This window comes from Perissodus microlepis, chromosome 2, assembly GCF_051167445.1.
Source record: "Perissodus microlepis isolate ML-2025 ecotype Zambia chromosome 2, ASM5116744v1, whole genome shotgun sequence".
NCBI lineage: Eukaryota > Metazoa > Chordata > Actinopteri > Cichliformes > Cichlidae > Perissodus > Perissodus microlepis.
In genome coordinates, this window is record NC_140462.1 from 2,829,872 (window position 1) to 2,853,870 (window position 23,999).

Here is a 23,999-nt window from a genome sequence, read left to right on the forward strand (position 1 = left end):
AATAACAGAAAAACAAACCATCTTTATGGTGTAGTTATTTTGTGTGTAGTTGTCTTTTGTTTTTTTTTACTATGTAAGAATATTCAACATTGCTATCAATACACTTTTCAAAAAATGCGTCTCTGTGCAAAATGGATTTAAAAACATAAACAACTGTGGGATACTGTGTGTCCATGATTTGGACAGCGTGTGCTCCCGAAGCAGGAGAAACTAATTCTGCCGGGGAGACCTACCTTGGCACCACCGTTGTGCAGGTGAAGCCAAAGGCAAGATATCCTTCATCATATGTTCAAGTCTTTGGCTTGGAATGAAGTTGGTTTGGAAGCACATGTGGCGATGCTTCATCTTCTGCTTTGCGTTTGTGTGGCAGCCCCGTTGAAAACCTGTCCATTATGCTAGCAGTGTTCAAGCGTTCTATTTTTTATTCATACCGTGCCCCCCTGCAATGGCCCCAACTTTGGGAGCCACTGTGCTAGGCTATAAGCTAGCACTTACACCTGCACTGGTTAAACCTGCGTGTTCGTTTTTTGAGGTTTCAAACACTAACATGACAACAGCACAAACACTCAGTTTAAGTTTCACATCTGGATTCTGCTACTATGGAGGCTATGTCCATCTTTTATATACAGTCTGTGAGAAAAACAGTAAGACAGTAAAGTTTTTCCAAACGATTTCTTCCTATTCTTCATGGATTTTAGATGCACTTGAATATGAAGCCACATATTTTAAAAACTTAAAAGAATTAATGATAATGCTATCAAGACTGAATATCACTGTTACCATCAAAGAGGATATTTCTTTAGTGGACACTCAATGATCTGCTATGTGAGTCACGACTCTAGAAACCGAAAGCTTCATGATGTTCATCTTCCAGACCACTTTATATGCATCGCTCCCCAGAAGAGCCGCTCTGTCCCTTGCTGGTAATTCCTCCACAATGAGTGTTGGAGCTCCTTCACTATGTCAAAATGGTGATGCTGCAATCTGATTTTTCATTTTGGGGGAAGTGAAAAAAGTCGCAGGGTGCCAAATCATGTAAGTAGTGTGGTAGGAAGTGAATATTGTGTTTGCACAGCTAAAAAAAAGTTCTGCGCCTCACCGTGGAAGACAAATTAACTGTGCACAAAGATGAAGAGAACGACGACGTGCTGAGAACTGTGCTCATCAAACACATTATTCCATGTGAAATTTGGGACATTGAGAAGTTTTCTCTCTGGTCAAGTCTGAGGACCGCTAAGTGAAGGTGGTCAGGACACGGCTCCCAGGAAGCTCAGGAAAAATTCCTGCTTTACCAGAAGCAATCCAGAAGTGCATCGAAACGGGATCTTTAAAGAGAAAACTGGAAAAGTTTCTATAATAAAGATGCACTTGTTTATGAAACTGTGCCCTCGCATCTTAGAAAGAACTCAACTAAGAAATGTGAGACGCATCTTTTAATTTGCATGTGACAAACAGACCGCCTGCGCTCAACTGTGTGACTTGTGTGCAGCGAATATCAGTGACATTCAAAACGAGACAGTCAAACATGTTTCTTTTTGCTTCACAGATTAGTGGAACAAGCTGGCAACTCGTGCTGCCTAATTTGCATGATATTATCACATTCAGTAATGTGCTGTATGTGCTTTGCTTTTGATTATAACGTTTGTCTACACCAGGGTTTTTTTCTTCGTCGGGGTTTAAAAGTGCATTAGTGGACGGGATATAAGAGATGGTTAAAGATGAGAAGCTTCCTTTGTGTGTGTTATATGTGCCGTTTTTTCTTGACTTGTATCTTGTATTTTGTTGCTCCTTTTCATACGTTTACATATATTTTCATCAGGACAAGCGGAAACACAGAGGTCCCAGCACCAGGATCACACCCAAGTCCAGAGAATTCATCGAAACAGATTCCTCCTCCTCTTCGTCAGAATGCCAGTCGGATACGGAGGAAGCCGTCAAAATCCCAGCTTTACCGCCACAGACGACACGCTCTGCGATTAACACGCAGACTCTGTCCAACGCACACATGCACGCGCCTCTTCTCCCATGCCTTGGCTCTGCTGGCGGTGTGGGGAGTCTGGGAACATTTGGAGGGAAGGGACTTCGAGTCAAAGATGGTAGCAACGTGCCCACTAACGGTAGCAGCAGCAGTAGCAACGGTAGCATCGGCAGCAGTAGTAACGGCAGCAGTAGTAGCTGTAACTCCCTGAGCATTAGCAACATAAGTGGTTCATTTGGCACCTCTGTTCCCGATCCTGGAGGGTTAGGAGGGCAAAGCAAAGACCTGGAGCCCATGTCACCGCCTTCCAATCTGGGACACGAGGTGCCTCTCTCACCCTTGAGGGAATACCATGAGATCCAGAGTTTATGGGTGAAAATTGACCTGAGTCTGCTCAGCAGGGTGCCCGGCCAGGCCGCGGGGGAAAGATCAAGGGTGGGAATTTCAGAAAGGGATGGGAGTGAGGGGAGAGACAGAGAGAGACAAGGGGAGAGGGAGAGGATAGGTGTGGCAGAGAGGGAGAGACAGAAGCAGGAAGACAGAGAGTGGCCGGGGCTCAGAGAGAGACAGAAGCTGATGAAAGGGGAGAGACAGGAGGAAGAAAATGAGCGATTAGTGCAGGACAGAGAGAGGCAAGGTGACAGAGAGCGATTAACAGAGAGAGAGAGGCCGATGGACAGAGAGGACAGGGAAAGATTCGGACTCGGGGAGAGAGAGAGGACGGCGGTGAGGGACAGAGAGAAGATGTGCCAGGGTCTGGGGGTCCCGGACAACAACCCCGTGCAAGAGCAGACTAATCCCAGGCTGGCTGGGAGGACGGAGAGAGCAGAGAACGGAGGTAAACACAGAAGGCAGGCGGCTGCAAACATGGTGGTTCCACCCGAGAAACACACAAGCAAGAGCAAGAGGAAACACAAGGTGTGAAGCAGCGTTTGTTCACATATACCGCCTTAACTGTTCTGCTGGCTGTTTATTTCACTCCTTCGCATCTGTGAATTCTGATTTCTCTGTTCCTAGTCGGACCACGGAGACTCATCAGTGAACTGCAATAAGAAGCTGCGATTGGACAAAGACTGTCTGCTCCTCCCACCCTGCATCTCTCCAATACACAACCATAAGAGCAGCACGGCAGAGTAAGCATTAACAGTGCACACGAGCCACCCGGCAGATTAGCTCTGGGAAAGGACTCAGCGGGATGAGGAAGAGATTGTACTGTAATGAAAGCCCGAAACACTACATAGATCAAGTTTTGGCATCACTCCCTCATTATCAACGAGCCAGATGTCCAAGGGGTTTTTCACTAATTGTGCTGATACCAATCCACAAACAGTAGCATCGATAGATCAGAATGCAGCACAGCCTGAAGACATGTTGTGCAAAGTGTCATCCTATTGTGCTGCTTCTTATTTTCTGTCACACATACATTGGTACAATGGTGGATGCCAGCGTAAACGTGGCCAAAGTGTCGAGTGATGAGATTAACATATGTGCGAGTAGCTCTGAACCCTCTGTTCCTCTAGTTCTACTTCTTTTACGCCTGGTTATGATGTGGTCATCTCTGGCCCCGCCCACCTACTGTTCAGTGCTTCTGTTTACAAACGACAGCCAACCAAAAGAAGGTGGTGGATGAACCGAGAGGCTGAACAAAAGTCATCTGTGAATCATGCAAATCTGATCTATTAGGAGTCCGATCACTTTTTTAAAGGCAGATCTACCATCGGTTAGAGCTGTCCACACGTCCTCAGTCAATGTAGTAAAACCTGCCCAACAAAAAAACTTTTTTCTGCACTTAAAAAATGAAATAAATAAGAGTCCTGCCAGAGGGCACGAGGTGCTCTCCTTTTTCATAGATTAGAGGTATTCCAGACAAACAGGCTGGTGCAAGAACACAAAGTGCTTTAAAGACAAGTAAGTCTGTTAAATTCAATACAAAAGATAATGTGCTCGCACTCCTCCTGGTCCTGGATATGAAAGCAAGCATTACTCTCTCCGGCTCATGCAACAATACACTCTTTTTTTCTGAGAAAATATTACTGAAGGAATCTTTCATCACAAACAAATTCAAAGCAGCTGGTATGCTGTTTAACAGATACACAGACTCAGCACAAAAACCACAAGAAACATCAGCTCAGTTTCTTACACATTAGTTTACTGAAATCGAAAGAGGATTTAGTCACAGCTTTACCTGGATGTACTCGCACAGCTAATAAAAACACAGCTAGCTTTGCATGTTTTCAGTTCAATATAATCCTTGTTTATCTTATGCTGGACCTTATTAGTTCATCCTCTGTCTGAGAGAAGCTGTTTTAGCTCCATTCATCCTTTATTTTACATGTACGAGGAACTATATTTGGTTCCTTAAATGGGCTTAATTCTCCCAGCCAATCAGGTCATGTGACAGATAGTGATGCTATTGCATTTGACCAATCAGTAATGGCTTGGAGCATTTCAAACATCAGCGTTTTTTTCAGGGAAATCGGGTTTTTCACCCAAACTGCCAAACTTATCGTAACATCAAAACTAGCTGTGGCAAGCCGATACAACCCAGACATCATATGTATCAAGAGTTGTTCTAAATGTTGAAACAGGTGTTGTTTGTCTTTGGTTTCTAAAAATTGGTGCCGTAATGTGAAGGCACCATATTTATTCATATACCCTGCTCATGTAAAACTAGTGCAAGTGATGGTAACTCCAGTTTTAGACATGCACCAGATATGTGTAGTGAGCAGCGATGAAAAAAACAATACTAAATGTCATTTAGTATTTTTTAAATGTTGTTCTACATTTATGATGTAGAACAACATTTATGATGTTGTTCTACATCATAAATGTAGAACAACGGTAGTCAGTTTTATATTAATTGTTGCCCCAACTCCATATAACACTATATGGTGATCCAATGAGAAATCTAACTCATTAATGTGGAACCATATATGATAACTTCATTGACCTTGACTTGCAACATGGATATCAGCTCATAGTGACATCATACCGAGCCAACAGTGGTAAAAAGTGTCTGAAACCAAAAGTTCAGGGTCATTGCAAATACCCTTTCCAGAGCAGGTGAGGAAAAAAATAAAGAACCACATGATGAAAAACAGTCAATGAAGCCTCGTTTCATTAATAAATTATGTCTAAATCATCCCAAGAAACCTGTGAATGAAAATTTTAGATACTCTATTAAAATGAGTTAAGAAATTCCAGAAACGTGGAAAAGGCTCAGCTTTCCCTCCACTGATTCATCCTTCCCTGAATCCCTGCTATGCTCCTCATCCTCATGTGACTGTCTTAGACACTAGTAGAGGTAATCAGGCAACTTTACTAGAGACTGGGTATTTTTAGGAAGGATTAAAATTTTGAATGTCGCGACGGAGCCACTAGACAGGCGAGTTCAATTCACACGGTGACACGGGAATGACAAACCATGAATCTCGGCTTTCCGTGTGAATTATTTAAAAACAGCCTAAGCGGGCTGTCGCTATAAATAAGCCTCAACGTGACAGCTACAGAGGAAATATTTTTATAGCATCTCGGCTTTATCGAAGCATGCACGGCAGCGAGAGGTGGCAGAGAAAAGAGGGAGTGACCTGGAGTTGAACCTGTGACACTGGCGTAGTTGTCGCAGCCCGTTTATCATCCGGGAGGCTTTTTACGGAAACTCTGAAATGTGATCATCTGCCTCAGATCCAGTTGGCAGTTTCCTGTGACTTTTGACAGTTATCATCCCACCTGTTTTAATCAGCTGGGTCATATTTTGATAGCAGATAATCAGCGATGACCACATGTGACTGAGATTTGACCCCAGAACAGCACAGAAATCACATTTAGTCTTGGTCAGTAAGTCACTGGATCCACATTGGCCCAGTTGTGGTCCATATAATACATTATTTTTACTGCAAGAGAAACAACAACACAAACACTGGGTCAGAACAGCCTTCTGGTGCTGAGTAAGTTTAAGCCATGGCAGGCTGAGCTCTGAGGGGAATCCTCAGTGAAATAAAGTTTAACAGAACCAGGTTTTCTTTGGGTTGGCCGATTTGACCCAAGTAAGACTTTACAGCTATCGCAGTGCTGGTTATCAGCTTTCTCTTAAACCGGGCTTCCTGCGTCATGCCGCACCTGTCGTATAACTTCTTCTGCAAAAAATGATCCCTATGAGTGCCCCCTACTGCAATTAGACACATATCAGATGCTCTTAAAGATAAAAAGGTGATTAAAAATCTGTAAAGAATCTAAAAATATAACAGAAAAATTGCAAACAGTTGCAAATAAGACAAGAAATTAATGCTGCAGAAAATCGTTAATCTGGTGATTTAGCGCACAGGGCGGTAAAATACATTTTTTAATTCCAGTTAATTATTTTATGGCTGAGTTGCTCCCAGTGCTGCTTTATTTCTGACAGCTGCACATTAGAGCTCTGAAACTTTAAACTGGATACATTTAAACATTAAAGGTTAACATCCCAGAACCTAATAAAGGACGCCTTGAAATTACTTTAGTTTGTTGGCAGATCAAAGTGAAATTAATTTTTTGATTGAACTGATATTCTTGGTGTGTATTCTGTGTTCTAGTAGCTGCAGTTCCATCAGTGTGAAAGAGGATTAGCAGCAGATTAGAATCAAGTATAACATTTAAACATTTTCTGTATTAATGCATGTACATCCCTGTGTCATTGTGACACACGCTTCATTCAGAGGTTTTAGTCAGGTAGGGCTTAACAACTTGGACATATAAAACCTATTCCCTCAGCAGAAAATCTATATTTCACTTAAAACTTTTAATAATAGGCTCAGTGAAAACACGGCGCTCACAGTCAATTTTAAACACAACCAATTCCCGACTCGCAGCCAGGTTATGTGTTCAGCATAATTTACCGTGGTGGTTTAGCCATGTTTAGGAAAAAAACGTTTCTTACCATGGGGAATGTATTTTAATAGCCTCTTGGATTATTAGTGAGGCTCCTATCTGAATTTTTGTGGATGCACCCGCACAAACTTCAGTAAAACCTTTAATCAACATCATTTTCTGTTTGATCCTGACTGATCCCGTCTCAGTTTTATGGGTAATTTATCATAAGTTACTCATGAAGTGTTTTTGTCACGTTATGCTGTTGTTAGTGTGTCAGAAGCTTTGAGAGAAGACTTCTGGAAACAGCTGGAAGCAACCAGATGAATTTACCTTCTGTGAACATTTTCCTTTTCATCTGTAATCTGACCCGTCACAGACTTTTATCTGCATTGTTCTAGGTGCTCTACAGTCAACTTGTACTTTCTGTAAATATTTCAGTCTGTTTTAGATGTAGAACTACAGAACGAAGTAAAATCTCAGAATATACAAAAGATGTTTAGTGATTTTGAAGAAGTTCTTGTCACAACTAAAGAAAAGTGGGATTGGCACCTACAGGAACTGCAGCTTTTGCTAGTTCTGTATCGGCTTCATTTTTCAGCTCCAGAGATCGCCCCGTGGTGTAACAGCATGTCATACTGAAAGTAATACATCCCGTATTTTCGGCACTATAAGGTACACTTAAAATCCTTTAATTTTCTCAAAAATCGACAGTGCACCTTATAATCCAGTGCACCTTATGTATGAAAAATATGGGAGTTGTCACAACGCCGACTTAAAAAGTAGCCAGCGTGCTCTTTTCTTACAAAAACCTGGCCAGATGCAGTCAAATGACCAAACAAGGAGTGCATGACTGAAAGGGGCTTAAGTCAGATAATACTTTTGATAAGGTGCTGACATAGGTGTTTAATGCTGGGCTCCTACTCCGTCGTGTCTCGCTCTGTGTGGAAGAGACGGCTCCCGTCTGTGTCAACCCAACAAACCGGCAGGGTCACTGGAAAAAATCTCATAAGTGGCATTCTGCTGTTTGGTTCTTAATTCGTATGACAAAGCCGAACACACGACAAGTGATTTAAAGACTGATATGAATGCTGTAGTGTACCAAAAAAAGGAGAAATCTCATTTCAGTTGGAATATAAATCTTCTCACTGAGTCACTGCAAATGCATTACAGGAAATGATTTGGCAGATATACTGTGGTCATTTTATTCTAAGAGCCTCTCAATTTGTTAACTTATCATGCCTTTAAAAGAAGTCTGAGTGCTCTCACCTACTTCCCTGCACACACATCAGTGTCCACTTAAAGACAGACACACGCCACTACACGCAAATTAGCATATGCACGCACACAAACAGCCGCAGACACATCAATTATGCCGTGCGCAGACACAAAAGCACACACTCGCGCTCCGCATACACACACTCCACAGCAGCTAATTAGTCTTTGTCTCCATGATTTTGTCTATTATTGCTAATGTCGGTGCCTGGGGCCTTGTTCTGCGAGCTCAGCAACTTCCTCACCACATCAAACCCCCAGAGTTTCCAGGGAGAGGAAAAACATAAAAATATTATCTGTTGTGCTGCAAACAATATGAGTCACAGGAGCTACAATAAGGCGGCTGAGGGAATAATTGTTGAGGTGCTACGGGGGAAGGCAGAATTCCAATAATTTTACAGGGAAAAAAATATCGTTCACAGATTTAAAAATAAGGTAAATTCATTCATTAGTCCCTAAATTCTGTCTTGTGTTCTTTTTGCCACTAACAGTCCTGAACCCAGTAATAAACTGAATGTAGATACAAGAGGAGTCCTCAGTCATCGTGGGATTGGTTTCAGTATCACTCACTTAATTTTTAAAGGTAGCAAAAAGCCCCACATGAGGGCTTCAGGTCCCTTGCACTTGGTCTGTGTCTTTGGAGCAAAATTAACAGTGCCAGGACGAGCTACACTGAGACTAGCATACCATGAGCAACCCACGTATAGCACAGATACAACACAGAACAAAGTAAAAACACAGCATTCAGTGCCTCTGCACAAGTAAACAAATAATCTCACTTCTTTTCTGTCTCTATATATGTGTGTGCGTGTATGTGTGTGTTTGTGCGTGCGTGTTCAGTAGCTCTCTGAACAGGAAGCAGTCCCGACGGCACGATGAGAAGCTGCTCCCGCCGCTCCTGTCCCCTCTGTCTGATGATCCGCCTCGCAAACGGCCCTGCGACAGCAGCTCCTCTCTCAGCCAGGAGGCCAGCGCCGCTGGGATGCTGCCCTGCGCCGCCTCCGCTGCTTCCACCTCCTCTTCCTCACACAGACACCGGAGAGGTGAAGGAAAAACATCAGCGCATGTGAGAAATGGCAGTGTAAGTGCTTATATATATATACAGTCCTGTGGACACAGACCTGGTGGTCAGCTTTTGATGATGAACACCGATGTGTCATAGTAGATTATGACGATGCTATATCTAAGGAAGACTGTAAGAAAGGGTGACCACATCTCATTCCTGCTCAATACAGCTGCTATGGGTTAATAGCAAATTTAAATCTGTCAGTGTGAATCAGACGCCAGTGCTCAAGTTTAAGTAGGTGGTCACTGAAAGCCACACAATATAAACTTAATTAAGACTGTTGGAAGCATATACTTCAAAAACCTCTCTACTACAGGAAATGGATTCCCATGGCGAGAAGCCCTGTGGAGACGGTTACCATACCAACGGTCATTCAGACTCGGAGGTTTGGTCGGAACCCCTGATGGACCCCGCAGAACCCCGCAGGCCCAAACTCTCATTCAGTGACACGTAAGTAAAAGCACACACCACGATGTGCACTTACAAACATTTGATTGTTTATACAGTTGGATCCATATTTTTTATTTTTTTAACATATTTTTTGTCATTTTAGCTGTTTTACAAAAAATATCCGAATTATAGTTTCTGATGAATATGAGCATAAAGTTTAGACTTTCACTGCTTCACTGAGTGAGTGGGTTAAATGCAGAGAGGAATTTCCCCACGCCAAATCACAACAACAGTCGCCTCAAGGTGCTTTATATTGTATGGTAGATCCTACAATAATACATACAGAGAAAACCCAACAATCATATGACCCCCTATGAGCAGCACTTTGGCGACAGTGGGAAGGAAAAACTCCCTTTTAACAGGAAGAAACCTCCAGCAGAACCAGGCTCAGGGAGGGGCGGGGCCATCTGCTGTGATTGGTTGGGGTGAGAGAAGGAAGACAGGATAAAGACATGCTGCGGAAGAGAGACTGAGATTAATAACAAGTATGATTCAGTGCAGAGAGGTCTATTAACACTGATCCCATGATCAGATGAGGAACAGGCTGTCTCCAAAAACAAAACTAATCCATCTCAGAAATACCGGGAACACTAGGAGTGTTAAAATCAGGACGCACTGTGTTGTAGGTTCTGATAAAAAGGATAACGCACTCATGAGCTTGACGATATAAAAAGTGGACACTGTTACTGTGTGATTACAGGATTCTTTATATTGTAAAGAAAACAACACACATCCAAATGAAGAACACTGCCTAGGAGGTAGGAGTGAGTAATATTATCCAAGTCTGTAATAAAGCAGAGACTTCACAAAAGCAAATACAGAGGGTTCATTACAAGGTGCAAACCATTCATAAGCCTCAGCAATAGAAAAGATAGATTGGACTGTGGAGGCAGTATGAGACATGAGCATGGCTCCAAATGGTACTGGGCCATGAGTGTTTGTGTTGATGAAGTGACAGAACACAGAAGCAGGCAGGTAAAGTTTTATTTTCAGCTCAGATTCTGCCAAATGAGGCAGTGCTGACTAGATGGTGATAAGCAGGACAAATGAGCAATAACCTGCCAGATACCAGCAACAAAGCAACCCAGTTTTAGAGTGTAAAGAAAGGCAAAGTTCAGTCCAGAAAAACAAAAACAACAGTTGAAGACAGCTGTAGTAAAAGCCAGACAAACCATTATTAAAGGAGGAAACACACTCTTTGGTGAGGACCATGGATTCTAGACATCAGGTTTCTTGCAAAGGTTTCTCAACAAAGCAAGGAGAACAAAGAAACATATTAAGTGTTTAAACTTAAACACCCCCAACTGCATCTATTACAACAGTATGATTTCATTGTAGTGAACTGGCCAGCCTCCAGTCCAGATATATCATCAACTGAAAACATCTGACACATCATGAAATGGCAAAAAGATCCAGGACTGTTGAACAGCAGGAAACTTATAACAGATAAGAATGGGATCACAAGGCAACGGCTGTTATTACATGTTTATAACAATTTTGTATTTAAACTGAAAGGCATTAAAAACTCCATAGGCCTAACTGTAAGTTATTGCTACATCATGTTAGCTGCAGTGCAGTTCTTAGCTGTGCTACTTGGGAAGTCTGTTCATGCCTGCATGCCAGAGGCGGCAGTTGCAATCCTGCTCTCTGGTTCTCATGGCCTTGATGTCTCAGAAACACATTGGCCCAAACCTTCAGTTGCACCTATTAGTATTTCATGCTCAAGGGTTAAGGTCATAGTGACCTCATGTAACCGGTGTGATTCTGCGTTGTGTCTGATAAAAAAAGGTAAAAGAAAGAAAGACCTCCAAGTAAATAATTTGCCCACTCCAGCTCCTCTCCCACAGGGGAATTGTAGAAAAAGGGGCTGGCATTTCTTTTTACATTAAACATAAAATATGCATTTACACGTAACATATTCTACATAAGATAAAACAAAAACAACAACATGAAATCCGACATACCTGATAAAAAAAGGTAAAAGAAAGAAAGACCTCCAAGTAAATAATTTGCCCACTCCAGCTCCTACGACCAAATACAAACAGTGGGGAAGAGGGTTAGCTCAACCCACCACAGCTCCCAAGCTAGCAAGGGTATATATTCATGCTAGCATTTATGGCGCCTAAAACACATTTATGATACACACATACTACACACTTATAACATCGAACAAAAACAGGCTTAATAATGACAATAACTGAACTAAAATCGCAATCATAAACATCAGGGTGGCTAAATATGAATTATGTGTGTTTTAAGGTGTTGGAAAGAAATGACACCCACCTCTCCCACAGGGGAATTGTAGAAAAAGGGGAGAGGCAAAAGGGGTACACTGTATTTATAGTATTGCACCAAAGAAGAAGAAGAAAAGAATGAGGAGGGGCTCTAACTGATAATGAACATAACTGCAGGCTTGGAGGTCCTAAAAGTCAGGTATAAAAGGAGCAGTTTGGGGGTTTAGGACACATTTTGTGTAATTATAACAATGTGATTTATGACTCTGTTACACTCACGAAAAAAATACTGGCAATAAATCAGGAGCACTTTTCTGATCACTAATCAATGCCATAACTCAGGAACAGGAGGGGACATTGTGATCTTTTTACACATTTACTTGGAGAGTCAGCTGGTAAGTTTGTGATGATTGTATAAAAAGTTCATGAAGTTTCTGATCATTCTTTCATGTGTATTTTGTTTACCGTCATGGCTACGACCGAGTGTCCTGTCACAATCAACTTTATCGGCCACGCATAACTGCTCTTCATAGCTCTTTACTGAATATCTTCAGTCTTTGCTGCTCAACCCTGATTTGGTTCTCTGGTCGTGCGACCCTCTGTTGTAACAAAACTTGCCTTATTTACTACAACTTCAGCTAAAGGCTAGACACTCGCCTGTTAGTGTATGTGGATGGGGAAAACTGTAGCAGCCTTATCATTTGTCCAGATGTGTGTTAACGTTGAAAGATGATACATCATCTTGGATATTCGTCCCAAAAGGCTTCTGCATTATTCATGAAACAAAATGTCTTGTTGTTATACTAAGGTTACACTAAGCCTGAGGTATGTATACCTAAGTAGATGACTGTGTGTAGCTCACTGCGAGCTACTTGTAGTCCGTGATTATGCAAATCTGTCTCAGTGATGCAGGGTGTTATTTTCAGGTTTTGTTAAACAACATGTCAGCGCACACATGCTCTTTATGGTCTGTATTATTTGTCACCATTATGTTTGCAGGGTCCACAGTGCTGACTACTACATGCAGGAGGCCAAGAGACTGAAGCACAAGGCTGATGCTTTGGTAAGATGTTGCGTGACCCAGTTCAGGTAGACGCACACCTTCAGCACTCTGTGCTAACGACACGAGGCAGACAGACAGTGAAAGCAGAAACACACAATGTTAACATCTACAGTCTAGACTGCAATTATGTCTGCACTGTAAGTCTCAGTAGAATGAAAATCTATTTGGTACCAAGGACCGTACTGTATAATTTGTGTTATTTATTGCACCATTTGTCTCTAAGGGGACATTGCATTCAAGGACTGATGATGTCTGCAAGATTATACAATATCAAAAGAATTATCGGACCCCACCCACCCCCCACCCCCCACCCCACCCCACCCCACCCCACAAACAAACAATGAAATGAGATTTATTTAACTTGGTATTTATCTTATGTTTACGAGTTGTTTCCTCAGATTTATCTGGGGATTTGCATCTTAGTGGGAGATTATTCAAAGAGGCTGCCGTGCTTCTGCCACAATGCCGTCAAGACGTTGCTTATTCTACCGCTTATTCACATTTCCTTCCTCTCTCTCTCTCTGTTACATCTCCTTTCATTTCACATTTGTTTCCTGTTTTCTTTCCTTTCCTGTCCTCTGCAGATGGACAAATTTGGGAAAGCAGTGAACTACGCAGACGGCGCTCTGTCTTTCATAGAGTGTGGAAATGCTATGGAGCGAGATCCACTAGAGGCCAAATCACCATATACAATGTACTCTGAGACTGTGGAACTAATCAGGTAGGGATGGACAGAAAAACATCAATTAGTTTCTTAACAGGTTAGTAGAACAGAATTGATCAGTGATTTTATTTTGAAAAGCTTCATTCAAAGCAGTGTAGCACCTGGTGAAACCCTGTGATTGGGAGAAAAGCGAGGACTGTTTGAGAAAAAATGTTACTAGTTTTTCACGTGTTTCAGTCAGAGTGATTATTTTCTTTGTCCCATGATTGCCAAGAGTAAGGAGAACAATCCTGAACAAAGTTACATATTCTGACACAACTGAGTAAGGATTAGGGTCATCACCAGCTTTGACCTCACAGCATTATTATATAAAGAGGGGATGTCAAATATAAGGCTTGGGGGCTAGAATTGGCCCAGCAAAGACTCCAAAATGATTTTGACATCCCTGATGTAAAGCCACTGATGTGATAGGTGCCGAACGTAACTATAACTATAACGTAAACCATACCGCAGCAGCTGTATGTTCTCATAAACTCTAACCTTAGATTTGACTATAGCTAGTGTTTATGACTATACACTCTAAAAAATGTGGACTATAGGCTCGGTCTACTCTGAGGTACCTCGATTCAAGGATACGTGATTTGTGAGTGTATCGAAGGTGGTGTATCGTCGCCTTTTTGTCTGTCAAAAAGTCCAACATTTGTAAATAAAAACATCCACAGACGTGTTATCTGTTGCCTGGCAGGATCTCTGCAGGTTTTCATCTTTGGAGAGTTGCTGAGTGTAACTATAAGAGAGCAAACTGAGAATAACTGATGACTGCTAAGTCTGAAGGTTGACTTGTTGTGAGGAGGATGGTGTAGTGGGACAGAGTCTTTTAACTCAAGTGCTCAGGTTCAAGATCTGCTTGCCTTCGCTCATCTATTCTGCTGTAGGGTCCTTGAGCAAAACACAGACTTTTTAGCAGCTGCAGTCACTCTGACCTCTGATCTCCCTGAGAGAAGGAAAGGATGGAGTTTCCCTTCAGGGATCAATGAACTCTCAATCATGACGGCTGAATTTGATTTTGACTGATAAAGTGTTGTGCTGAACAGAGAGGGCTGGCCAAAGGAGCATTGTATCTCCCACAGCGTTAGAGAAAGTTAACTTTGTTTTGCCTACAAACAATTCAGAGCGTTTCAGTTGGCTGCTGGTAAACTGGAAGAATTGATCACTAAGTGAAGAGCAGCACTTGGGTATATATGCATCTACTTTTTGTAAAATTCAGAGTTCTGTTTTGACATTCGGTTCTCCCAAATGCCCACAGATGAGTAATGAGCATCTCTCCACTGCAGGTATGCCATGAGGCTGAAGAACTTCACCAGCCATTTAGCCACCATCCCTGAGAAGAAACTCGCCGTGTTGTGGTACGATACACTTTCACTGTCTGTGCGTGTGTGTGTGTGTAATGAATCATGTAAAGTATGTCTGCTGTCTAAAATAAATATATTTAGAAAAATGTTTAAAAAAATTACAGTTGCCTGAAAAAGTATATACCGTATTTTTCAGACCATAAGGCACATTAAGCGAAACTAAACAGTATCAAAGCACCGTATCAAACATATTATCTGACTTAAGCCCCTTTCAGTCATGCACTCCTTGTTTGGTCATTTGACTGCATCTGGCCATGTTTTTGTAAGAAAAGAGCACGCTGGCTACTTTTTAAGTCGGCGTTGTGACAACTACCGTATTTTTCAGACCATAAGATGCACCGGATTATAAGGCGCACTGTCGATTTTTGAGAAAATTTAAGGATTTTAAGTGCGCCTTATAGTGCAGAAAATACGGTACACTCAAAAAAATTAAGGGGACTGCACAATCAGTCTCATGTTAATCTCGATCACGTTCTATTGGTCAGTACTTGACCAATAGCACGCAAAAAGTAAAAGCAAATCAAGCGCTCCCCAAATCACTGCGTGATGGCGTGCCAATCACAGCTGTTCCCTGCAACACACAGCTTGGTGTTTTTTTTTAGATGTACTTATACTTTATTTGTCTGCAACGACGGTTTAACAAAGAGGAATGTCGCATATGCAAAAAGGTATTCAGTAGCAAGAATGTGTTACATCATGGACGTGAAAGTACTGTAATACTTACGTGACAATAAAAAAATATGGTGTCACTAAAATGAACAAACAATTGAGATTTAAATGATAACATTTTGGTGGACAGGCAGGAGTTTTTGTGGATTATGATGTTTGCAGACGACACTGATTTGTACTGAGAGTAGTGATCTACTGATCTACGTCTTGCTGTGAGGCATCAGTGCTAGCTACTGCACCACATGTCACATGTATTTTCTAGGGGTGCAACGATACTGGTATCAATATTGAACCGTTCGATACAGTGCTTTCGGTTCGGTACACATGTATCGAACAATACAAAATTTTTAATTTATTTGATCAACTTTTCTTCTAACGATGCTCAGAGGATCTGCGTTCGACTATTCCGCCTAGGCTGCACTGTCGAGCGCAGATCCACTGAGCGCAGCGAAAGCTAGCAAGACAGAAGCCAAGCTCGTTGCAACATGGCAAATTGAACCTCCCCCACCCTCATTCAGATCTGGCCTTGGTACTATCTTGGTTTTCATGTGAAGCATGACCCTGATGGTAAGCGCGTCATGGACAAAAGTAAAACAGTATGTCAGATGTGCCACGCAATGCTCAATTACATGGGTGGGAACTACTGTGTTAGCGCAGTTTGCTCGTTAACGTGCTGATGCCGTCCAGCCCCACGCACGGGGCGATCCGCGGTAGCTCGTTAACGGAGATTTGCCGTGTTGTGGCGTTAAGTCATTTCAACGAGATTAACGCTGACAGCACTAGTGGGAACACAATGAATATGACTGCACATTTACTCCGACATCATCCTAGTGCAAAGACAAGTGGAAGCAGACAAAAACAACAAGCACGCATGCTACAAACTTTACCTGAGTCATTTAGACAGCCGTTAGCACAGGATTCTCCTTATGGGGACCTGATATGTTTAATATGCTGCTGAGAATATAGCCCAGAAGAAGCTATAGTATAGCTTTTATTTTGGAAAGAGACATTTCTCTGTAATAAACTCTCTTTTCCAAAGATGAGTGATTCCTCCATCAGATAGATTTATTATTTTATCCCTTTGTTGTTTCAGCAACATTCAATTTAAAAACTGTACGTTTGAGTTAAAATATATATTTATAATTTTAATAAATGACAAATTAAAAAGGCATGAACATTTTTTTGTATCAAAAAAAAACCGAACTGTGACACCAAAGTATCGAACCGAACCGAACCGTGAATTTTGTGTATCGTTGCACTCCTAGTATTTTCATGACAAATAAAATAAGATGTGGTATTTGACACATCCTACCACATTACACTAAATGTGTTCAGGTTTGTTAGCCATGAGGCCCAGTGAATGTGGAGGCTTGATTTCCCCCCAAAAATAGTGTTTTTTGCAGTGTTTTTTGTATTTTTGTGACTGTGTGAGCTTCCCGTGACACACAGCCGCTGTTTTGTTTTTTTTCGCCATTCACAGTATTATATATTTCCCACATTCCTTATTTCATTGAAGTTCTTCCTAATCCACAAGGATTTGAGGGGCACGTTTGAAGTCCGGGTGCATTCTGTGCGGATGACTTGAAAATAATATTGAGGATAGATCTTTAAAGGGAATTTGTACAGAGGACTCATCTGCCTTCTAATGCTTTTGTTTCCATAGTAACCGCTGTCTGTCTCTGCTATATCTGAGGATGTTCCATCTGAAGAAAGACCACGCTGTCAAGTACTCGCGGTCGCTCATGGAGTACTTCAAGGTAACACACACGCGCACACATACTTGGACACAGACTCCATTTCCCTCTTTGCTCTCTCTCTCTCTCACTCTCTGTGGAAAACACACAAAGCCAATTACAATCCCTCAAATACATTTCATATTCATTTTCATGGTGCCTGTGCATTAATTTTGCATGGCGTTATTAAATTCCATTCTTTCTCTTTGATATTAATGTATTAATTAGCTCCATCAATCATCACCGTGGATTGTTAGGGTTTAATGTGCTTGTTTTGATTAATTATGTTTAGTTTAATTAATTACTGAGGATGTCATTATCACAGTGCTGCATTTGCAGTGATGGGATTGGATTTCTGGGAAGCGACCGACTGGGGGGTTTATCTGTGCATGTGTGCGCAGTCTGTGTACATTCAGTAAGTGTTGACATAAAGTTGGAGCAGTTCATTTTAAAAAGGAAATGCTACACAACAACAGTCTAACCGTTTCTGTAATACACTTATCTGCATGACACATTCATTTAGCATTTTCAAAATTCACTAACATTACGACCTATCTATTGTCCAGAAGTTCAGCAGAGGCTCACATCGTTTTAGCGTTGCTTTTGCCAGACTGAAGGGTTTTATTACAAAATACCTTTTACATGATTAGAAAATGTGATTTGATCTGATTAATTGCCTCAAACTTAATTCATTTAAGTCTAATACTTCAGTCTGGCAGCCTGTCATCTATCAAACCGAAGATTTTTATTCTTAATAACTAAATTAATATTTTTCTTGATCTGTCATCCTTCATCCATGAACTGAAAAGTTGACAAAAACAAAACTATATTGGATGCATAAAGTTAAAATTATATTTGCTGGATTGTTTACTAAAGTAAGAAGAATGCAATATATAACCTTTGTGTATTTTTAGTGCTAGTACGTGCTCATCCTGTTTGTGCTGTTAGCAAACTGATACAGCTACATACATTAACAACCACACCTTTCTGTGTGGAGTTTGTATGTTCTCCCCGTGTTTGCGTGGGTTCTCCCCGGGTACTCCCTATCACAGTCCAAAGACATGCAGTTAGCGGGGTCAGGTTAATTCAAAGGTGTGAATGTGAGTGCGAATGGATAGAAAAATGTAAATGGATTAAGACAACATGTCAGTCAGTTATTGTATGAAAAAATAAGTATGATCTTATACTGATCAGCCACACACTGTTCACCCTGTAGTGTATAATAAAACATTGATATGCAAACTTCTGTTTGATTGAATACACAGCCACACATATCAACAGTTATTTATCTGATATTAAACTTTTGATATTATCTCAATGTAACTATAAATGTAATGTAAACATGTAAATATACTATAAATAAATAAACATAAATAAAATATAAATAAACATCACAATGTAGAGCTATCAAAAATAGGTATATTCAGTATTTGCTACATTTGATCTTTCTGTAACAAACTTAAAGTGATACAATGTTTAAAGTGTTACAGGTGCGTAAGTGCAACAAATGGATCATTTTCGTATTGTGTTACAAATGTAACATTTAGCGATGTTATGTGGCTGCTAGGCAAAATGTTGGCATCATTTTATCTAATATAGTTAAGAGCAATGAGCGGGCTAAGCTGTGCCGCAGTACCGGGTCTAGCAGCTCAACTCCTGACTGTGTAGGAGGAGACTGCAGGCAAACTATTTGACTATTTTTTTGCATTATAGTCAAATGAACAGATTTCTGTTGGGATCCATGTCTAAATGAATTGTGAGTAAAAAGTACATAATCCCCATGAAACCAGAATTTTTTTTTTTTACACTCTCACTTTTGTGTGAATTAAATAAACAGGATATTGTGCAATAATTACTGAGCTGTAGGGGTTCTAGTTAACCTCCTAGGACCTGGCGTCCACATATGTGGACATCACATTTTGGGTTGTCTAGACCAAAATACTAGATTTTGCTCTACAAGAGCCTGATATCCACTTACGAGGACATTATACTGCCTCTGTTTTATCACAATTTAAAACAAATATCCTCATATGTGGATCTCATTTTTCTTAGAAACAAAAATTGTGTAAAAAAGAAATCTGGTGATTCTTTGTTTTTACATTCATCGGGTCCCAATCAGCCCAAATATCAAAGAGAAATTAAAAATTCATGCCATGGAAGAGTTCGGGTCTTAGGAGGTTAAGCTAAGTGTGTACTGTTATTGTAGTACACAGAGACAAATGTGTTGTTTTTCTAATCCATGTTATCATTTTTCATTCTTCATGTCATAGTGTTTTGCTGTATGCAAAATGGCATTTTATTCTAACAGTGGAGGAACGTTTACTTAAAGTGCACTTCAGCACAAGTTTGTTTTTCTAGTCTATTCCTAATCACACAGCTGTGGCTACTCATTAGTTTACAATTAAAGATTTACATTTAAAAACTTGGAGTACAGATCTTCTAAGTTTATTTGCATAAAGAGGTCAAGTTGTTAACTATTTCACAAAAAAACAAAATATTGTTACTTTTTTTCTTCACGCTCCTTTTATTTTTCTGTGAAACCAACTAATTTGAATTCTTAAAATTCACCAGCATTTTCCTCGTATTATTAATAGTGCAGTGTTTTGGAGGTAGGACTGCACCTGTAATTTGTTTTGTTGTATTTACTGGAGTGAATGAGCTGACTCCTTCCTCTGCAGCTGGAGCGCTGTAAACAACACGGTTTAATACATTTCTGTTTTTGTTATTCAGAATTCAGCCAAGAGTTCCCACCAAGCACCCTCTCCCTGGAGGACCAATGGAAAGTGAGTATACATACACAGGCACACACACACACGCAGTACCCCCACCCCTTCACCTTGATAATTGAGAATTTATAATTCACCAGAGCTCTGCTGCAGAATACCGTGTCGACCCTGACAGCCACTTGCTCAAACAAACCTTCAGGAAGCAAATAAAGGGACTGATTTGTTGTAGATGTGAGAGGGAGAAGACTGGAAGGGCTGCCGGGTGTTGGGTGAGAAGGAGTGATGGAGAGAGTGATGATGGATGGAGGAGGAGAGGCGTGGAGGAGCAGCGGATGTGAAGCTAATGAGTTTGGACAGCTATGACGCTGCACAGCAGCAGGACTGGGCTCAGTGTGTGTGTGTGTGTGTGTGTGTGTGTGTGTGTGTGAGTGGGGGGGGGGCACTGAATCAGGCACAAGTTGTGGGTCAGCAATGGTCAAGGCCACATCACAGACATTACATCATGTCAGGAGCACACACACACACAGACAGGGAGCAGTTTGCACTAATGTATCCACGTCAAAGCTCTCTGTCACCGTTTCTATAGTTTGCTGTAATGCCAATAACAAAACACTGTTAATCTAATTTCCTACACGGTCAATGTAATGAGTTGTTACTCTTTACATTGACCGTGAGTCACAGGGGGGTAAAGAACCCACCTCCTTCGAGCATGCTAACAGCTCCACATGAAGAAAAAAGAAAAGATAACGTCTCTCTATTTATGCTCACCCTCAAACTCAAAACAGTTTATGCAAAATCCTTGTAAAACAAGGTTTATGCAAAATCAGTTTATGCAAAATCCTTGTAAAACAAGGTGTTTTACAAGGATTTAAGTCTGCACTTAAATCCATCGTGGTGGAGTACAGAGGCATAAGTACAAAAATCCTGCTTTAACCTTCGTTTAGCTCCTTGCATCCGTCCCCTTATATGTACGCGTCTGTCTCATGTAAGCAAACGTGTCTGTGTGCTGAGGTCGGATATTTGATATGGATTTCTGTGTGTCTTGTTTTACTTACTCAGGAGGTCCATCAGCATCTTTCAGCTGATTGTTTTGGATGTGAGGCCACACTTAAAAAATGATTTGGTTTGGTCTCATCTGTTGCTGTTTTCGCCGTTCCAGCTGTAAACACACAACATTGGCAACCAACGGATAAAAAGTCAGACTTTCGCTTAGAGTTGTTGATGACAGAGCTAAAGGGAGAAAGAATTTTAGACCTACATTCATCTGGTGACCAGCAGCACAGCTGCAAATCAATGATAATGCTGCTCTGCGGGCAGTGGAACAAGCTATAAACACCACACTGACAACAAATGGCCAGAAAAACATAATAAGAGCAGCTTTAAAAATCACATTGACAGTATTGTTGCAAATAGCTTCCTTCTTATTCCCTGCTGCCTTCTGTAATGTGACAATATTTGACTTTTCTTGCAAAACCTAGAGACGGTTTAAAAGATGGAAGTAGTTCCGGTCCAACAAGCGAAGTGCTTTTAATCTAATGTCCAGCAGGGGGCGCCTCCCCTGGTTGCAAAAAAGAAGACATCATTGAGTTTAGTAAACTTTTTCCTGATTTGGCTCATTCACTGGTTTCCAGTATTATAGTTAAGCTACTTTCAGCTGGTCCCTTTTCGCACCACAGCAGGAAGCTCCACACCACATCCACGTCCTAAAACAACCCCAAAGAGGATTTGTGTGTCCTGCTGGAATCAAACCTTTTCCTTATCAAACAAATGTGCTAACCACTTCCTGGTATAATAGAATAAAATGTATTAAGTAATTGTATAATTTCGTTTTTAAAACCGTGGTCTTTATTAGAATCTGAAGGCTGGATTATCCAGTGTGTGTCTGTTAGTCATGCCAATGGGCGCTCGCTGTCCTGGCTTTCAAAGTCAAACTCTCACTCATCACAGCTGGTTTTAAAGCAGCAAGAAGGCAAGGGGGAAAATCTCCAGCTCAAGCCTTCAAAACAGGACTTCTCCATGAGAGATGTCACGATGGAAACATTCATCTTTTATACTGTCTGTAGCAAAACTGCTCGACTGCAACTACAGCACCTATCACATCTAACTTGAGTTAAGATCACAAGCCGGTCACTTGTTGACCGCCTGACATATAAATTATACAAACAGCACAGACACTGTAATAATTATTAAACTGAGGTAAAAACAGTGAACAGGTCTTTTTTATGGCATACAGGGGCTCCCTGTGATGTCACTGGGACTTATTGCATTTCCATATTTTCAGGGTCAACGGGACTCCGTCTCCTCTGTCGCTTAGCCCTTCTCCAGCCAGCAACGGAGGAGGAGCGGGAGGAGGATCCGGAGGTGCACCGGGGTCATCGGGCAGCGTGGCAATCCCCCAGCGGATTCACCACATGGCTGCCAGTCACGTTAACATCACAAACAACATCCTGCGGAGCTACGAACACTGGGAGACGGCTGACAGACTGGCCGCTGAGAGCCAAGGTAGGACGGCACAAGAGCGCGTACTGCTGGATGTATTTTCACATGGGCGCCAATACGCTGCTGAATATTTACTGTCACCACCGCAAGTTCATATCTCTAACATCTGGATACATGATGATTAACATGACAGGCATGCAAAGTATGCCATGTACATGTGACTCATACATGTGGTAAAGGAGTCAGTTTGAGTAAAACAGCTTTACTCACGTGTTGAAGATACTGAGAAAGACTGCTGAACACGTAAAAACTTTCAGCAGGAGTTTTTGTTTTTATTTCTTATTTATTTCTTATTATGTATTTGATCCTCTCTGTGAGCTCTTTGCAGAGGTTTTAGCCATAGACTGTATATCAAAAATGGGTACCAACAGTGAAGCCAGTGTCGGCCAGCAGGGGGCGACTGCATGGTTGTAGGTGTGGTTCTATGAGAACACCCCCCTGCTTCTACTTGGTCTACGACCTCTGTAAAGACTTTGTGTAAATTATGGTTTCCATTAAAGTCACAAAGGTCAATGAAGGATCACAAACAGTTACTACCATGCTGGAGCGCTGAGTGGAAGTACTCATTTTTCATTTATATCCAACTTATTGTGGAGGTTTTTTTGTTGTATTTTTTAGACTAAAGGCCTTTACACACCGGAAACCTAAAACCTGTCCAAATATTTTATGTGTTAAAGTTGTTTTTTCGGATTTGGCTATTCTTAATGGAGCCATTCACACCGAATGGTCGAACTTGCAGCATTTATTTTTTTGGACCAAGCTTGATTTTTCAGATTTTTAGGATGCGAGTAAACAGATCAGACCAATCAGGTCGCTGCGTTTGGTAACAAGTGCACTCGTAGCTCAGAACTTGCACCAGTACTAAATATACAAATAGTAAAATAATACTGTTTTATTCAGACACACAGCTAGATGCTGCTCCGGGCCAGTCGATTCTCAGAAATGACTTTTCTGCCCCATCAGATCAGCTCAGCTGCACCACTGATATCCTGAAATATGAACCAAAGCACTCCTGGATCAAACCATGAAATCCTCCCCCTGCTGCCTTCTCTTGAGAATTAAATGAACCCAAAATCATCTCAGTTTCTTCCTTTTCTTTTTAGAAATATAAGAACCAGCTCATCATCGCTCGATGTCAACTTCATCTTTTGTCATAGTGCGGGTTTTTTTGGTTTTGGTTTTGAGGACAAAAATACAACGTGTTCGGTGTAATTCTGAATTTCTCCATTTGCAACGACCTTAAGACTAAAAGCTAGTCTACACTGGTGTCCACAAAAAACAACTTGAGCTGATGTCGTAAGCAGCAACCACAGAAAGTGACATTTGGTGATTTAAAGTGTTGACGGGCAAAATAATCCCAAATTAAATTTTCCTCAGCTCACAGA

The 23,999-nt window shown here is 41.3% G+C and overlaps 1 protein-coding gene across 2 annotated transcripts in view; it reads left to right on the plus strand.

Moving 5' to 3' along the window:
- Positions 1-23,999, plus strand: part of aff2 (AF4/FMR2 family, member 2) — a 189,934-nt gene that overhangs the window by 156,981 nt on the left and 8,954 nt on the right. Inside the window, exons 16-25 of one of the 2 annotated variants that reach the window (XM_084940141.1) lie at positions 1,820-2,896; positions 2,996-3,111; positions 8,939-9,179; positions 9,481-9,614; positions 12,848-12,911; positions 13,496-13,632; positions 14,910-14,981; positions 17,320-17,413; positions 20,120-20,172; positions 22,397-22,617. In XM_084940141.1, coding sequence (XP_084796267.1) covers positions 1,820-2,896; positions 2,996-3,111; positions 8,939-9,179; positions 9,481-9,614; positions 12,848-12,911; positions 13,496-13,632; positions 14,910-14,981; positions 17,320-17,413; positions 20,120-20,172; positions 22,397-22,617 — 2,209 coding nt within the window. The remainder of the gene's footprint in view (positions 1-1,819; positions 2,897-2,995; positions 3,112-8,938; positions 9,180-9,480; positions 9,615-12,847; positions 12,912-13,495; positions 13,633-14,909; positions 14,982-17,319; positions 17,414-20,119; positions 20,173-22,396; positions 22,618-23,999) is intronic. The other variant, XM_084940148.1, reaches the window with a different exon arrangement.